This window comes from Sorex araneus, chromosome 1, assembly GCF_027595985.1.
Source record: "Sorex araneus isolate mSorAra2 chromosome 1, mSorAra2.pri, whole genome shotgun sequence".
NCBI classification, from domain to species: domain Eukaryota; kingdom Metazoa; phylum Chordata; class Mammalia; order Eulipotyphla; family Soricidae; genus Sorex; species Sorex araneus.
In genome coordinates, this window is record NC_073302.1 from 131,152,960 (window position 1) to 131,172,075 (window position 19,116).

At 38.0% G+C, this 19,116-nt stretch overlaps 1 protein-coding gene across 2 annotated transcripts in view; it reads right to left on the bottom strand.

Annotated features, from left to right (window-relative positions):
• Nucleotides 1-3,957: 3,957 nt before the first annotated feature.
• Nucleotides 3,958-19,116, bottom strand: part of HCN1 (hyperpolarization activated cyclic nucleotide gated potassium channel 1) — a 382,774-nt gene continuing 367,615 nt past the window's right edge. For both annotated transcript variants that reach the window (XM_004608418.3, XM_055132368.1), the window contains exons 7-8: nucleotides 11,427-11,591; nucleotides 3,958-6,979 (exon numbers count right to left, since the gene is read on the bottom strand). In XM_004608418.3, the coding sequence (XP_004608475.2) occupies nucleotides 6,102-6,979; nucleotides 11,427-11,591 (1,043 nt within the window). In that variant the 3' untranslated portion in view covers nucleotides 3,958-6,101. The remainder of the gene's footprint in view (nucleotides 6,980-11,426; nucleotides 11,592-19,116) is intronic.

Here is a 19,116-nt window from a genome sequence, read left to right on the forward strand (position 1 = left end):
TGAGTGCAGAGCCAGGAGTAACCCCTGAGCATCGCTGGGTGTGACCCAAAAAGGAAAATACAAAACAAAACAAAACAAAAAATAAAAAACAAAGACAATAAAAGCATTTTAGAAAAATCTCTTTTATCCTATATGAATCTAATTTTTCTCTGTGGAATGCTGAAATCAATTAGTATTATAATTTGTTTTTAATTTAGTTTTATTTTGGTAGGAAAATTCCTTCATTAAAAAGTATCTAAACATTAAATTACTTTTATTCAATTATCTAAATATAATGGGAACTTTAAATAGACCTTACCTTTTGTTTTGTGTTTGGGCCACATCCATCGGTTCTCAGAGGTTATGTCTTTGGGCAGGGCAAAGGGGTCACTGCTGGTGGTCTAGGGCCACTATGCATTGCTGGGGATCAAATTCCCCTGTCCTGAATGCCAGGCATGCATTCTGCCTCTGAAGCTATCTCCCCAGCCCCAGTCCTTACCTTTTTGAACAATTATTAGTTTAACTACGATGAGGTTTAGAAAATGCCTCCTCCAAATGTCTTATGTAATGGAGTTGAAATTTCAACCTAAGGTCTTTCTTAGGTTCCATCACACTTACAGGTCTATGTTGGACTGTAACTAGGCCCCCTTTTGGGCCTGCCACAAGTTTCTTTCCCTGTTATGTTAGCAATGCACACAGTGCAACATCTACTGTGCCAATTGTTATTGATTTCAGATAATTAGAAACACGAAGTAAAAAAACTAAATTCCTTGATACATTAGAAATTTTTGTATCATACTAAACAGTAGTCAGGGCTTGCTCTTGGCTCTGTGCTCAGCGAATACTTCTTGGGACTCTATGGGGTACCGGGGATTGAATCCTGGTTGCTCATGTGCAAGGCAAGTCCTCTATCGCTGTACTATTTTTCCAGTTCCAACTCTTTAGAAAGCTTAAAATCCATATTCCAGCCCATGATATTGGTAAATAATACTGAACTGCTGCTAATGTGTTGATCATCACCTGTGCTGATCTGAACAAAAGTTTGTAAAAAAAAAATTCCCTGGGTCAATAAAGGTTAGTGGTTCCTCCACATTTCAATATATTAAATTTTCTCTGTATATCAGGGACATTGAAAACAAATTCAGACAGAACCTTATGTGAAGTGAAGCCCTTCTAATTGCATTTTTATATCATTCACAAGGAGGATGGATGTGAATTTTAGCAAAACTATGCTCTCAATCTCTGTCTTACCAATGTCTCAGTAGGAAACAGGGTAGGATTAGGGCTGGGCAATGAAGCCGGATCTGAGCCTGTCTTATTTTACATTGAGGGCACATGATTAATCATAAGTAATTTTTTGTTTTATGTATTGCATTAAATATTGTCTTGACAGAATTTATAGCATCTTAAAGTTGGTGTATGAAACAATGTTTCACTCATATAAACCCGGTTTGGGCCTTGCTTAGGGACACAATATCCTTATCTGAATGTGTAGTGCAGAGAGAGTGAACATACTGGAATAGGTGCATAGAAACTATGATCTGAGAGATCAACTGAAAAGTGAACGGGTATTATAAAAATCACTACTGAGGGCAGTGGAAGTAGGCTTTTATTTATACAGTACTTCTTAAACTGCTGAAACTCTTCTAAAACCTTTTCTATTATGTATATAAATGTATATATATGTGTGTATATATGTGTATATATATATGTATATATATGTATATATATATATATATATATATATATATAATGTGCAAGGCAAGTGCCCTACTGCTGTACTCTTTTTCCAGTCCCAACCCTTTAGAAAGTTTAAGATCCATATTCCAGCCCATGATGTTGGTCAATAACACTGAACCTCTACCAATGTGTTTACCATCTGTGTTAACCTGAGCAAAAGTTCAAGTAATGTATGTTTGTACATACACACATCATACATATATGTTAACTGTTTGCTGGCTTAGGCCTCACCCCTTCCTGCTGAGGGCCTGCTCCTGTCATGTTGCTCAGGGTACTCCTGGTGGGGTTCAGAGGACAAAGTGATGTCGGGGATTGAGCCTGGGTATTCCACATGCCATCCCTCTGCACTGTCCCTTCCTGCAACCCCTTTGCTCTGTTACAAAGGCAGAGGTTTCTCCTCATAATTTACTCATGAGGAGAAATAGTTGGCCATTTCATTTTTTAAATGATACTTTCTAAAATGTTGAAAAGAGAACATTACTGTTTTGAGTGCCAGTAGTAGGTATACTTAATCCTGAATACAATAGCAAATTTTCTATGTTTGATCCTATTTTTGTGAAAAAAAAAACTTACTGAATAAAGTTACAGAATAAGCTAACAATTTACGGAATACAGTTGCTTAAACTTGGGGGCACGCCTTCCAGTAGTTATAGCTATTGATACTTTTATGCAATTACTCTACATGCATTTTTTCACATACCATGCAATTTAAAAAATTTTCTGATAGGCAGAGATGTAATTCTTTGCATATGAATAGAACAGCCACCCTATGGTTTTATGGCACATGTTCTAAATAGATATAGAAATAAGGGGAAGAAATATTTCAAATACCTTAATATGTAAGTGGTGAAAGTGCAGAAACAAAGCATCGCATAAAATCAAAAATATGAATACTTAATTTGAAAAAGAAGTATGAGAACTTTAGAAATAAGCCTGAAATTTAATGGCAGTCAAGTGCACTTTGAAGTTTTAATAATTTAGAATTTTAAATAATAGTTCAAAATTTTAAATGTCATGTTTAAATTGCCCACATTCTTAAAAAATTCAAATAACTTGGCTATTTACTCTGTGATGTTTTGCAGTTGTTATGTTCACAAAATAACTACCTTTATAAAATGGAGCAACATCCATCACGGACTCACACACTTATAAAGTCATCACTGGGTCTTGGAGACAAGCTATTTATTTGATGAACACCAGCATCTATTGTTACTCCTGTCATTTAGTTTTCAATTTTTAGGAACTCTTCTCTTATTATAATAAACTATCTCAGGCTGACTCAACACCAAGTTGTAAAGATATTTTATCCAAAGCCTTTTCAAGGATGAAGGTTATCATAAAATAGGTCTGTAAAAGTATAGTAAAAGGGCAATTATTTCTCATCCTCACATCCAATAATAGAATTAAAAAGGCTGTTTTGAAATTGGACAGCATCTATATGCTGAACAGAAAAAAAAAGAATAAGAAAAAAATCAATCTGTACTATATAGAATAGGCAAAACATAGTATTAGTTGGAAAACCCACGTTCTATTTAAATTCCTCCCTTTTCACAGTTGATCATATAATATCTGTAATTATTGTTATAAAGACTACTAAGTATAAGCCCTTTTGTAAAATGTATGAAGAGAGAAACAAATCTGCATTCATTAATAAAGCAAAATATTTGATTAGAGTATATGGATAAAATGAAATATTCATGATTTTAGTTTATTTTCTGAATTTATTAATAATCTTTATATATATTTATATATGTATGGCTTTGAGCAAAGACAAGAAATACTCTAACTCATCCCTGATCATACAGTTTTCATTAGAATTAGCTATTCTATTATTTTCCCAGCAGCAGAAAGACCAAGCTTTTCAATAATACATTTCTTTCTGTACAGATTAAAACTCCATACTTGCGGGCTTAAGGATGTACAGAGAAAAGAGGTCACTTTTCACCTAGCAATGAACCTTTATATTACAGGAATATGTGTCATTTCCCCCCTTAAATCTAAGAATATATATATTCATACATATATATCTATATAATTTACCCTGTACCATTTTATTAGTTTAACATATAAACCTTAGCTTTTTTTAATCCATCCTATTACAAAGTGAATAAAAATTTTATGGTTGCACTGAAAGACCATGCAATTAAATTTTGCTTGTTTCCCAATATTGCTCAAAATTAAAAAAAACAAAACAAAAATTTTATATATATAAAAATATTTCACTACCAAATTCATTAGTCCTATCAAATGTAAACCTTTAATAATTTAAAGGACCAATACATGATCTTAATAAATTGAAGTTAATTGTCAATATTTTAATAAAATAAATGAGTCTTGTACGATATGTAATTGGTCTTGCAGCTTTTCCATAGGTTCTAGGTAGACTGAGCGATCCCTTTCTTACACCATTACTGACATGCCATCATGTGTCACCATCATGTTAATAACGGTACATTGACTAGCATTGTTGATTACTTCCACACAAGCTGGGGGCTGTTAGGAAATAAACATAACAACTCATTTTGGTATGATAGGTATCAAATCCACAAAAGGCATACAGGCAGCATGGATCCGTTTTAGAGTTTTTGCTTTTGTTTTGATTTCTGTCCTCAAGTCTATCTGGAGGCCCTGCCCCATTTCATGAGTGATCTCTGTATTCTTCTTAAATGGATCACCAGTGGCAAAGACCTGGAAGACCTCCACTCTAGGTCATTCTCTTAACTTGTGTTATTTCTAGAAGTTGGTTGTTAGGAATCTTCCAATTGTGTTTCAGTCATCCACCACATTCGTGGGATGCATTAGGCACAAATGATTACTAAAAGACTTCCTTGAGAAGAAGCAGATGCTAACAGACCATGGAAAGAGTTAAGAAAACAGACAAACAAACAAACAAACAAACAATGCTTAGACATTCACTTTGAACTCTGCTTTCTGAAACCATGTCCATACTTTCCTCAGCACATTGAAAAGAACAACCCTCCAATTTAAGGGCTATGTTAGGTAACACATGCCTTACAGTTGACTAGCCATTTGGTTACAATATTCATACAGCAAAAGTGTGTGTTTCCATACAGACATGATGCTATAGTATACTTCTTTAAATTAACACCACAGTAAACTACCAACTACAGTAAAGACACAGAATACACGGGCAATTCCAAATCAAGCTGTGATTTACAAATCATTACTTAAATAATAATAACAGTAGTAATAATATTAAATGAAAGTGAAAACCTCACTTCTAGACTTAAGTCAGAGATCAAAGTCAGCCTTATAGGAATTTTAAGATAGGCAATTAATGAACGGTTATACTTTTCTAGAAATAAGAAATACTGTTCCTTTCCCTACAATGACTGAATTGAACCTATATTTTCCCCCAAAGCATGCAGGGACTACTTTCATTTGCTTGATTATGGCAAGAAGGAATAAAAGTAATGGTTTTCAGTGTAATACAAGCAATTTGTAGAATCAAGCATACAATTTTATAAAACATTGCAGGTTAAAAATAATATTGTAGGTGTCAAGCCATTGCATTACAGTTGAATAGTTGTCACAATTAGGTTTTGCAAAATTTAAAACTCTAAGTTTTGAAGTGAAGCAAGAAAACTAAATCCTTAAATGATGACTTTTACCTTCATACGGCACAGAATAGCTATTTTTACTTGGGTTGAAAAGTTATATTAACATTGAGTCTTGGTGAAAGTCCAATAACATATGAAAACAAATATCTCCACAGCTTTCTGAAAGATCAATGAATATGTTTGAGGTTAGGGGTATTCAGAATAATGACAACACTAGTCTGCTATGTGGCCAAGCATGTAGTGTGTTCCTTAGCCTAATTCAAAATCGAAAGCACCAAGATACAAGTTAGATCTATAAAAGGGAATTTGCTATTTAATATTCCATAATAATGACTACCAATTTAGATGCAGAGACATCGCTAATGAATATAGTTTTTATTGGTGCTATTTAGTTAATGCTCATTTGAGTTGCCTTTTTAAAATTAGAGTTTTGTTTCCATTGAATCCAAGAACTCTTCATCAAATAGAGAAATACATATACCAAAGGAATTAAGTAAAAGTAGGTTAAAAATAAATAATCTTACAACAACATTTTAAATCTTTTAATGATTTAAAGAAAGGAAGACATATAACACTGAATGCTAAACAGGTCTTTGAACTTTTCTTGGGAATTTAGATATATATTTCATAGTATATGTATATTTATATATATATATATTTTACAATTTGCATGTAGGCCAGAGCTGTCTAAGATATCTCTTCATAGTAGGTTATAGGGATCTATCAGGAGATAGAATAAAATAAAATCTGAGAATATCCTCAGTTTATTAAAGTATTTTCTGCTTCGACAATCAGCAGGGATCATAAATTTGAAGCAAATCGTGGCTTTTCTGCATCTGGGTCTGTACTTAAGACTGAGGAAGATTCTCTCTGAAGAGCAGCTGCTGGTGGAGGGGGCGCTGGGGGGACTCCTCGGTTGGGGGGGATGGCTCCCGAAGACATCTGTCGGAACAGGGTGACCCGCTGGGGGACAGTGCCCCTGGCCCCTGCCTGCAGGCCTGTGCTGTGGACCCCTGCCAAGGGCTGAGGGATGGAGGCCAGGGACTCGCCCACAGTGGGATGAGGTCTGGAAATCAGGGTGGAAACCTCATGGGGCAGCGAGGGCTGTGAGGCCGAGAGGGGCCTGACCTCGCGGGTCAGGCTGGTGTTGTGAAGCGCCTGCGTGCTTTTGTGCACTTCGTTTTTCGGGGTGGAGCTGCCGGGTGTCTGTGGCTGCTGGGGCGGCTGCTGGCTCTGCGGAGGCTGGGACTGCTGCAATTGCTGCTGCTGTTGCATGAGTGACAACTGGGACGCGGTAGGGGAGGCATAGTGGAAAGTTCGAGTGGCCAGTGGACTCTGTACTGGAGGGCTACAGACCGCGGCGGTGTAGGAGCAGGTGGAGAGGATGGCTGGCGGCTGAGGGGTCTGCGCGCTGGGGCTGGGGGAGTGCAGATTGCTATGAGACAGGCTGGTCGCTGTGTATACTGGTGGAGACTGTGTCCTCATGCGAGAGGTGGGTGTAGTAGCTAACGAGGTGGAATTCAGGGCAGTCATTTGAGGATAATTGATTGGAGCAATTGCCTGCACCATCTCCCTGTCATGCTTCACGATCTGCTTCAGGATCTCGTTCTCCTGATTGTTGAAAACACCAGTGTTCAGATCCTTCTGGAACTTCTGCAGAAGAATTGAGTTTTTCTTTCCTGTCAGCAAAAGAAAGACGGGCACTTAAAAAGCCTGCAGTTCACTGTTGACAACTCCAGGAGAGTGGTTCCTACAGACAGATGCTTTCCTAGAAGATGCTGATAGCCCAAGTACTCACCTTTAGACATCAAACAGAAGTGTCCACCCTTCCCTTTACATCTATACCTCTGAATTTTACAATCTGCGCATGTCAAGTTGGAAAAGTTCCTAAGGTGACATTTTGCCATCTAGTAGAAGTGAAAGTTATTTTTTACATGAAGGCAACCTTGATGACTAAGGGATGATGTTTCGAGCAGAAAGGGTGTGAAGCCAAGATGTAGATGGAAAGTTAGTTTTCAAAGAAATAAAAATGCAACGGATACCCTACACAAGACTTTATCTTATTTTGTTCTCTAGTTTTTGAAGCCAGTGTATTCTTAATCCTATTTGTCCAAAAAAGATAGCAGGGTAATATTTTAATGAGGCTGGGTAAAAAGTCAACAATACTGAAAACAAGAGATCCAAATGTCAACAACTAAACTTAAAAATGTGCCTGTCGAGGTGGAGGAGGGAGGGAACAAAGATGACGCTGGGGACATTGGTGGAAGGATTGGTGCTGGAATAGAGTATGTCTGAAACACAACAAGTTTGTATATTTTGGTGCCTTAATAAAACTTTAAAATAAAAAAAAAACTCATGTTCATTTGGATCCTAGCAATTTAACCAGCACTGTAGCACTGTAACACTGGGTTCCCTTTGTTTATCGATTTTGCTCGAGCAGGCACCAGTAACGTCTCCATTGTGAGATTTATTGTTTCTGTTTTTGGCATATCGAATATGCCATGGGTAGCTTGCCAAGCTCTGCCGTGCAGGCAGGATACTCTCAGTAGCTTGCCGGGCTCTCCAAGAGGGATGGAGGAATCAAACCAGGGTCAGCTGCGTGCAAGGCAAACGCCCTACCCGCCGTGCTATCGCTCCAGAGTGCAATTTAATTAGGGTAAACAAAAAGTGTCCAAGTTTTAGGAATTTAAAATAAAATTTTGCCAGCAGAATACTTTGCAATCATATTGAGATCCAGTTTTCTATGTTTTCTGAAAAGTTATTGAATGGATCAAATGCATGTCAGGCACCTGGCTCCCTCTAGAACCACAGTGCAATCTACCTCTCTTTCCTTTTATCATCTTTTGCAGGATTTGCAGTAGGCAGATAGTCTTTGTGCAGAATCGCAGTTAGAGTCAATAAAGAATGATAAAATAAAGTGATTTTTAAAGGTATCACTCATAAAATTATAACCAGGTGAATATTAAAATGAATAAGTGAATCAATTGCTATATTGCTACAAAAAGTCATATTGAAAGTAATAAACACTATTTTTGAACTGGAAATCATTATGATTTAACTGACTTCTGGGAAAAGAAATTATTTTAAATAGCTACCCAAACAATCACTGGTATCTCCATACTTTTGTCCTAATTTCTCAGAGAACATAAAACTCGTCTCTCAGTAATGAATACAAATACTTATTTAGCATATTCCCATAGCTAATTATAGTATGTATCTATAGGCAATAATCATGAAACTGAAAAAGACAATATTTCTTATGAATATGTGAATAGTCAATGTTCAAATCTATCTTCAAGCTTGTGGAAAATGACTAAACTTTCAAATGCCCAATAGAATTCTGTAAGAACTAAAACTGGAAATGCTTGTTTCTATAGTATTGATTGCAAGTCATTTCATATCAGCTTCCTTTTTCTGGTGTTTTAGGATAATATCTGGCAGTGCTCAGGGCTTACTCCTGGTTCTGTATTCAGGGATTACTCGAGGCAGGCTTGGGAGTTCATATGATGTGTTGGGGATTGAATCCCGTTTGGCCACCCTGAAGGCAAGAGTCATACCTGCTATACTGCAGTCCCTCATAAAACATTTTTAATAAAAATAAACTGTGATGAATTCAATGAGTGTAAATATGAGTATCAGATTAACAGAATTTTTCTATTGTGATCCTAATTTTACTTTTTTAAATTCTCAGCAGCAATGTCTCATTTATTTTTTTTATAGACCATTACAAAGCTTACTCATGATTGAATTTCAGTTAGACAGTATTCCAACACCCATCCCTCCACCAGTGTACATTTCCCAGCACCAGTGTCCCAGGTTCCTTCCCATCTATCCCCCACCCCCACCCCCAGCCTGCCTCTGTGGTAGAAGCTTTTCTTCTCTCTCTCTCTCTCTCTCTCTCTCTCTCTCTCTCTCTCTCTCTCTCTCTCTCTCTCTCCTCTCTATCTCTCTTTATCTCTCTCTGTCTCTGTCTCTCTCCCTCTCCTTTCTTCCTCCACCTTTCCTTTTGGGCATTGTGGTTTGTAATATTGATTCTGAAAGGTTATCAAGAACAACCCTTACCTACTTTTAACCATCAGATCTTGTCCAGCATGATTATTCCCAGCTATTATTGGCATAGCAATCTCTCCTCTATCTTACTTACCCTCAGCCCACCACACACTTGTGGTTAGTTTTAACCATTGACCTGTCCTCCTAACCCCTGTTTTCCTTGACCATGGATATTGTGATTCTGATTTTAAAGCTTTGTCTAAATATCTAACTAGATGAAGGAAAAAAACTCTTATCACTAGAAATCAGTCTCTGAGTTTACCATGAACATGCACACATCAGATGGTAGTTATTTTCAAATGAAGGAAGGGTGTTTTCAGAGGCACTCGTCTCTCTTCCTGGCAATACTTCCTTTAGTTCTCTAAGTTGTGAATTTCTATCATTTATTTATTTATTCATTTATTTGTCTTGTTTTGGGGCAACCATGGCAATGCTCAGAGCTTTGTGCTCCAGAGTTCATGCCCATCAGTGCTTCAGGGGCATACATGATGCCTAGATCAAATTGGGTCAGTGTGTGCAAGGCAAGAGCCTTGACTCTTATATTCTCTCTTGGGCTTCTGTTATGTTATTATGCCTAGGGCTAATGCTGAAATACTACCTTTATTTCTCCTAACTGGATTTCTGCATGTTAGGCAGTCTATTTATTGTCTTACTAATAGAGAGGTGTGATCTACAGAAAATGAAGCTGATAAGATCACACCACCTAAACATTCTTGCCTTTATAATGCTTTTGTTAAAAGGTGTTCTATTTAAATGATCTTTGTTTTTAATTCATGGTTCATTAAATATATATACTAATAATTTTTTATTGATGAATCACTGGTTTACAGAGAAATACATAGTTTAGGAGCATACCACACCCATCAAAGTACCAATATCTACCGACCATAGTGTGGTTCAAGGGCATTATGCTAAGAGAAATAAGTCCAAGGAGAAAGACAAACGTTGGATAATCGTACTTAAACTTTGGGCACAGATGAGCACAGCAAGGGAAGACCTTTCCTTTAAAATAGTAAAGCTGTTGAAGTACACCTTTGTTTACTTCTAAGTGTTCCAATCCCATCTACTTTGAATTCATTTATTCCTTCATCCAGCCCTTACCCTCTTCATCAATACTCTTTATGTGTAAATGTAATAGGAATTAGATGTCTACATTAATAAACCTTAGCATTGCTAGAGCAATTGCAGTAAGAAAAGCAGTATGTGATGAAGAACTTTTAAGTGATATGGGAGAATATATGCAGGAAACTCAGGCTTTGAGTAAAAGGGTAGGTGGTCATAGAGGTTTACACAGGAAACAATAACTAAATGGAGATATAAATATTAGGTTGATTTAAACAGGGTAAAGAAAAGAGCAGGATGAGGTGAGGAGGAGGTCTAGGTAGGCAAATTGGGTGTGTACTACTTTTTGATAGAATGTTTCAATATATCTTTGGAAGTTAATAGCAAGTTCTTGTGATCTAACTTTAGTATGACATTTTTCCCAACTAGTGTGACTAATAACATCTTATTTACAAATATATACACTTTAAGTTCATAACAGAGAAATATAATTTGATGTTTGCAATGTAAAACATCTATGTATATATAGTCCACTTCTATTAAGGCTTTATAATGTATGAGTCTCTATTACAAATATTCAAAAGCAGCTGAGAGGACTATAAAATTTTTTTTCAGTTTTTCACATAGCAAAAAAGTTAATACTAAAGAACAGAAAAATTCCTTATGATAAAATGTGATTTGTAATGAAGACTCATCCCAATATGTTGTTAGTTCTATTTTTATTCTATCTAAAAGTTTTTACTATTGGTTTTTACCTGAAAATTCAAATAGTTTGGGCATCAATGGGGGACTCAGATTGCTTAGTTAGTAAAAGCAGAGATGAATAAAATAAATCCAGAATACTTTGAAGAGAACGCTAAAGCCTCAGATCTTTCTTATATGGTTATAGTTAATTGCTATGTCCATGCTAAGTCTATGAACTCCCCCATTTGGTACTTAGGAGTACATATTTATTTTAACCCACCAGATTAAAGTGTGATTTTGCTAAAATAGAAAACTAAAGAGAGTACCTACCTATTCTATCTAGTCGGTCAATGGCAACCGTCTCAAAAGCTCTTCTCATCATTGGATATTCCTCCAGAACCTCATTGAAATTGTCCACAGAAAGTGAGTAGAGGCGACAGTAGGTATCAGCTCGAACACTGGCAGTTCGCCGTCCCTTGGTCAACAGGCAAATCTCTATTAAAAAAACACACAAAAAAAATACAGACAAGTTTGTAATTTTCCTTCAGAGGTAACTCAGCTCTCTCTCCCCCAACCCCTGAGAGACCTCCTCCATAAAATTCTTCAGGGGTAGTTTGCATGATTAGCATTATTTTCTATTTTATTCGTGAATCCATTCTGACAGTTAAAGGCATAAAATTTCTAGTGCTCAGTTTTTGAGACCAAACATTTTTATTTATCCTCTAACCTCCGTGTGCAACTTCCCTGGTGGAATCTATAGTGGAGCTGAAAACAGAAAGACTCTATAATCAAACAGATATTTTTATGAATTCTAGAAGGCAGAAGGCAGATGGTATCACATCGACAGAAAATAATGGGGGCTTTAACCTGAGGAAGTTTGAGAATCAATCAAAACTGGAGAGGTTTAGATAAATACATGAGAGGTATGTCTTATAGTATATATTCCCAATGAGATCAGTCCAAATTATTGTTCATGTACTGTTTTCACAAAATCTAATGAGTTTTCTTTGTTGAAATTTAAAATATTGCCATAAAAATTTCCGTATTTGGTTTTGTGTCCTCGCTAAATAATTCTACACGTGTTCATTTTAATTTCAATTTTCCACAATCTCTTCAAGTAAATCTCTGTAGACTCAGCTAAAAAACAAAAAACAAATGACACCCAAACCAGCAACATAGAAACAGTCTTCATCAGACAGCCTGAGTCCTCGAGCCTAAGACTAGCGCATGTGAAGCTGAGTTTGATCCTTGACCTTGCTTGATCCCCTAACAGCAGGGGTGGCCTTGGTGACACCTGCACCTCCAGAGTGGCGTGCTGCAGGCCCACACTGAAACATCAGGTGCTAGTGAGGGTGGAGCAGAGCCCTGTTGGGAAGCTGTCACAGCATCTCCCAGCAACTCGGGGCACTACCCCTATTTAAAAAAAAATAGAAATCAGAAATCATCTAACTTTAGTATGACATTTTTCCCAACTAGTGTGACTAATAACATTTACAAATGTATATAACATCTTATTTACAAACATATAAATTTTCAGATTCAAAATACACAATTTGAACAAAGCACTGTAAGAAGTTTTTCTGAAAAACATCCTTTCTTATGAGAAAGAAATAGGTTTTCTAAAAGAAGGAAGTAGAGCAAAATTAAAGATTTGAAGGTGTAAAAAACTAAAGCTCTCCAAGGGGCGAGAGAGGAAAAAGGGAGGAGAAAGATGGAGAGAAGTGTCACTTGATCCAGAGAGAGGATGGAGCTGGGAGTGCGGGAGATGAGAAAGATGGAAGATTGAATAAACGGTAACTAATCAGCAACCAGCTTGGTCCTCGTTCTTCCCTCGCCAGTCCTTGGCCAACGGCCGTCCCGATCCAGTCCACACACTGCTGTTCCAGAGCACCGAACGCGGGTGGTGGGACCAAGGTGGTTGCTGATTAGTTACCGTTTATTCAATCTTCCATCTTTCTCATCTCCCGCACTCCCAGCTCCATCCTCTCTCTGGATCAAGTGACACCTCTCTCCATCTTTCTCCTCCCTTTTTCCTCTCTCGCCCTTGCCCCTAGGTTACACCCAGCCAGGTAGCAAAATCAACATAATAAAGCCCTTCTTGAGGGCTGTCAGATTTAAAGGGAACATAACCTAGGGGCGTTTTAAAGCCCTTCCTGACTGCCAGTAGGCCAAATACTTCTTAAGGGTTTTTTTCTCCTCTCCCCATTCCAAACACTCATTAACATCTTAATACTAGTTATTTTTGCATGGACATAGGAAGAGATACATTGAGGTTTGCAAGGCAGCTCTCCTGGCAACATCTTGCCACAGGCTCAGACCACAGCACTCAGGCCAGATTAATCATTCCTCACGCTAGCAGGGTCCGAATCTAGTTATCACTGTTTGGATCATGACAACATTTGTCCATGATCAAGCTCTTATAGTTAAGCATTAGGCACTTTGGCCAGGCCCATCTCGATGCCAGGGTAGCACACAACTCACCGCTTGCCCTGGGTCCGTCTCTCCCACGTAGGGACCCTGCTTTGGGGATGCAAGGAAGTAAGGGTAGCTGAGGCTTAGGTAAAGAGAACAGATGCCCTGGAGGAAAATATCATGTAGAGTCAAATGACTCCCAGGTTACAAAAGCATAACATTTGTTAAGTCTTCCTGTGTCCATACAAAAAGGACTTGCTTTGAATAAACTATGCAAAGGACTCAAGGAGAAGAGATAAACATTATTTACAAGTCAACAGAACACTAAGAAAGAAGCTGCAAATAAACAAAGAGGAATAGGAGCACTGTAACGGGAGTACCCCAATAAACCTAAACTACCTGAGGCTATGTTATCCTACAGAAGGGATGGGAGTCACACTCCTTTGAACTCATTTAAAGAACTCTGAACTTATTTGAAGAACATATTATGAGAAAAACATGTCAGAGGCACAATATACTTGATGTCAGACCTGTAGATGTGAATCAAACATAGCTACGTTTGTATTACTTATGGGCTGCTAATAAATTAAGTTTGTCTTAATGAAAAAGAGTTAACAACAAGTCTCACAATGGAGATGCTACTGGTGCTCACTCGAGCAAATCGATGAATAACGACAACAGTGCTACAGTGCAGTGCTAATATATTTCTTTGTTCTGGGGCCACATTAGGTGGTTCTCAGGGTTTACTCCTGGCTCTGAGTTCAGTATGATTCCAGAGGTCCTCAGAGGACGATATGAGGTACTGGGGATTGAACTCCGATCAGCTGTGCGCAAGGCAAGCTCTTAAGGATCTCTGATCCTGTAACTGAAATCTAAGAAAAATGGTAGGACATAATTTAGCATGCTAGGGCATTTGAATCAATCTAGAAAGATTAGGAAATACCACATATAATACCACAATTATGTTGCTGTTTGTGGTGGAAAATATATCGAGGATTTAATAAATTACACTGTGGGATATCCAGGCTTATTTATGTTTCCACTTAGGGGCATATGTGTGTGCATTAGTGTGTTTTGTATTATAGGAAAATGAAATTACCTGGTTGATATTTAACAACAAGATACATTATTATGGACAGGATCATTACTACAGTGGTGATGGAGCGTGCCTTGCAACCTAACATCTTGGGTTAAGATCTCCAGAACCACATGGTTCTTCGAGAACCATAAATGTCATCCTGAGAGTCAAGAATAGCCCTTGGGCACTACCAGATATGGTCCAAATCTCACTGTCTAATAATAGTAGCATTGTAGCACTGTCGTTCTGTTGTTCATCTATTTGCTCGAACAGGCACCAGTAACGTCTCTACTGTGAGACTTGTTACTGTTTTTGGCATATTGAATACGCCATGGATATCTTGCCAGGCTCTGCCATGTGGGCAGGATACTCTCAGTAGCTTGCCGGGCTCTCTGAGAGGGACGGAGGAATCAAACCCCGGTTGACCATGTGCAAGGCAAATGCCCTACCTGCTGTGCTATTGCCACATAATGGCAAGTAAACTGATGAGCTTCAGTCCGCCTAGTAACAGTAAGACAAATTATTATATCATGGGATTTACCATCAACTCTGACCAAAATAATGTAAAATGAATATTTCAACTCAATACCAACATTAAATTTTTGCTTCAATGAAGGAATGATATTATATTATGTAGCACTGCACTATAGTACTGTTGTCTCACTGTTCATCGATTTGCTTGGGCAGGCACCAGTAATGTCTTCATTGTGAAGCTTGTTGTTACTGTTTTTGGCATATCTAATATGCAATGGGTAACTTTCCAGGCTCTGCCGTGTGGGCAGGATACTCTTGGTAGCTTGCCAGGCTCTCCAAGAGGGACAGAGGAATCGAACCTGGGTCGGCCATGTGCAAGGCAAACGCTCTACCCGCTATGCTATTGCCACATAATGGCAAGTAAACTGATGAGAAATCTTATCCTTCTTAATTTTGCTTGGAATTTGTATGCTAAGTGACCATGTAGAGTGGTCATATAAACCTCATAGAAAATAAGTTAAAAATAGTCACAAAAGTTTTAGAAAGTATCCATATTTTTTCAATCAAGAACTTCATAAGACACTCTAACTTAAGGGGAAAAGCTCTACAATTATAAAAATGTTGCTGTCACAGTGGTTACACATTACATATTTATAAACATCTGAAAGTAATGGGACTGTCTAGATAATTAACAAGTTCATAAATGGGTGGGAAGAGGGGTATAAAGTTGAGGGATATAGAAAAAATATTCTAAACCAACAGCATGACCTGTGTGTAATATTATTATACTTCAATTGTTTCCGGATACAGTTGATTAATTTCGTCACTAAAGTAAAAAGATAAGATTTTAATAAATACATGGCCAATGTGAAACTTTTAAAATCTATGTGATAATAATAGAATGAACATAAAAGCTTATTTTTAAAAAGTAACATGTAAGATTATAATTGTATTTAAAAATGATCACATACAAGAAAATAAAATGTACAATATTCCCTGTTAAGGATGGAAAATATTCCTCTATGTATATTATTATGTGCATTTTTCTTTAACTTTCTTTGATATATTATTTGTAGATGTGTATAACTTTGGGGAGCTTTTGAAGAGACCATATGCAGCTGTGCTCAGGGAACACTGTTGACTGTGTTCCAGGGAATATATGGTGACAGAGATTGAACCCAACCTGGTGACATGCAAGTCAAGCCCCCATCCATGGACTAGCTCTCTAGCCCCAACATAAAAGTTTTAAAAACAATTAAAAAAACCCATGATATAAATATAAGGAACAGAATAAAATAAGATATGAAATAATATAAACAAAATATGTTGAGAATGATTACTGTTGTAATCAATTAAATTAATTCCTCAACTTTACCTTCCAGTTTTTTAAACATAATTTATTTTGGTACTTATTATTTTAAATTTCCAATTGACTTCCATTTTCCTATGTTTAGTTTTTCTTATATACTTATTTTATAACTTCTCTTTTTAAATTGTTTTTTTTTTAATTGAATCACTGTGAGGTAAAGTTACAAAGCTTTCACGTTTGAGTTTCAGTTATATAATGATCTAACACCCATCCCTCCACCAATGCGATTTTCTACCACCAATGTCTCCAGTATACCTCCCCCCATCTCACCCCTCCCCCCTGCCTCTACTCACTCTCTCTACTCTTGGGCATTATGGTTTGTAATCCAGATATTGAGAGGTCATCATGTTTGGTCCTACTTTATCGGTCAGTGTCACTATCACTGTCATCGCATTGCTCATCGATTTGTTCCAGCAGGCACCAGTAATGGCTCTCATTGTGAGACTTATTGTTACTGGTTTGGGCATATCCAATATGCCACGGGTAGCTTGCCAGGCTCTGCCGTGCAGGCGAGATACTCTCAGTAGCTTGCCAGGCTCTCCGAGAGGGGTGGAGGAATCGAACATGGGTCGGCCGCGTGAAAGGCGAATGCCTTACGGCTGTGCTATCGCTCCAGCCCTTACTTTATCTACTTTCAGCATACTTATTGTTTTGAATTGAAGGTGTAACATTTCTTCTGTCTCCTAGCAGGTGCGGAGTCCTCGTTTCAAGAGATGATTGTATGCTACAAGGGATATGGTCTCACTACCTTATACAAACATAAACAAACGAACCAAAAAGCAAGATCTAGGAGCTGGAGTGATAGTACAGTGATTAGGGTATTTGACTTGCATGCATCTCACCAATCTGGGTATGATCCCTGGCATCCCATATACTCCCCTAGGCCCTGCCAGAATTGATCTCTGAATGCAGAGCTAGGAGTAAGCCCTGGCTGTATGTGGTCCTCAAAACAAAGGCAAACATAGAAAACCAGACATAAAATCCATATTATTTCATTTATCTAAATATCCAGACAAGGTAGGTACCTAAGGAGTAGGTAACATGTTAGTAGTTGCTTGAGTGGGTAGTGTGAGGAAGTGGATTATTAATAAACAGGAATATTATTAGTTGATAAAATGTTCTAAAGCCTGACTTATAATGAGGGCTTTATAATTTTAATTTCTCTTAAAAACTGAATTGTGCACTTGAAATGATCAGAATATATTTATATAAGTTATATATTGCAATATAACTGCAGAAATAAGACATGCTATTTAATTTTATTCCTTTATTTATTATATCATGTTTCAGTATCTTGATTTCTTAATTCTATCTCAACTTTGTAATTCCTATTTCTGTTACTTTGTTTTTCTCTTTCATGCTGAAAGCTTTCTTCATGTAATTCACTGACATTCATTCATATTTAAGGATGAGAACTTGGGTGATGTGGCCAAATTCACTGATTTGGACTTTCTGTTTCGAGTGAAAGGTGCCCGTCTTCATGTCGGTTCTCTTGTTACCCTGTGGCTTTGCCTCGGAGTCACTAACATCTCTTTTCTGTTCTATTCGCTTAGGGAGGACCATCAGCTTTCTCCCCTCAGGAGAATATATGGTTTAGAGTGAGGAAAGAGGGGCAGAATCTTCTCCACCAGCGGCCCAATTCTGCACTTCTCTTTCTTCCTCCTCTCTGTGCAGTGGCAACTTGGTGGCTCAGCCGTTTTCTCTGGCAGCTCTCTCGAGTTCTGCCAGGAAATCTGTGCCCTGCTTGGCCACAGTTCCCTGGATGTGTACCCAGAGAGTCCAGGCTCCTGCTACGTTTCCCTTCATCTTTCATCAGTAATCACCAGCACGCTAACCAACATTTTTGGACATAAGCAACCGAAATTTATTTTTTTCATAGCTCTGGGGACAAATCAGGGTGATAATAATGCTGGGTTCTGGTAAGAGCTCTCTTCCTGGCTTGCAGATGGCCCCATTCTGTCCGTGTAGTCTTCATGTGGTTGGGAAACACAGAAAAAGCTTCTGTCCCTTCCTTTTATTTGGTCACTAAATTGCATCATGAAACCCTCCCTTTGCTCTCCTCCTCCTTACACACACACACACACACACACACACACACACACACACACAGTTTTATGACCTTGTCTACCTCTAATTACTTCTCAAGGGCTCTAGTTCTCAGTACCGTCACTCTGAGGGTTCAGGATAAATTGGCAGGGGCTCCTTCCGCTTATAACACCATTCCTCCTGTTCTTGATGAATGCTGAAATACAAGGTATGTCTCTCCTCCACTCATTTGCTTAAAATTTACTTTGTTGTAGCTGGAAAGCTAGTACAAGGGTGAATCTAACCATTATTTAATCCCAGATTCCACACAGTCCCACAGGCAGCATTGCAAGGCCCCCAAGAACTGCCAGTGTAGCCTGGAAACCTCTGGCACGGCAGGGTGGGAGCTGCACCGCATCCTTGGCCCCTCATATTGAACTACTGGCCTGGCTTGCAGAGAACTGGCTGGCTGGACCCCTAGACCCTCTGAGCACCACTCGGGAGACTCATGTACTTACCCCCCAACCACCCTTAAAACCTTGTCTAGTTGCAAATGATATCCCAAAACTCTTGCACATACATACATTATTTTTAAAAACTTTTCTTAATCAACTGAGGTTCTTTGATTTACCATATGTTGTGATGGTGTGAGGGGAAACTGG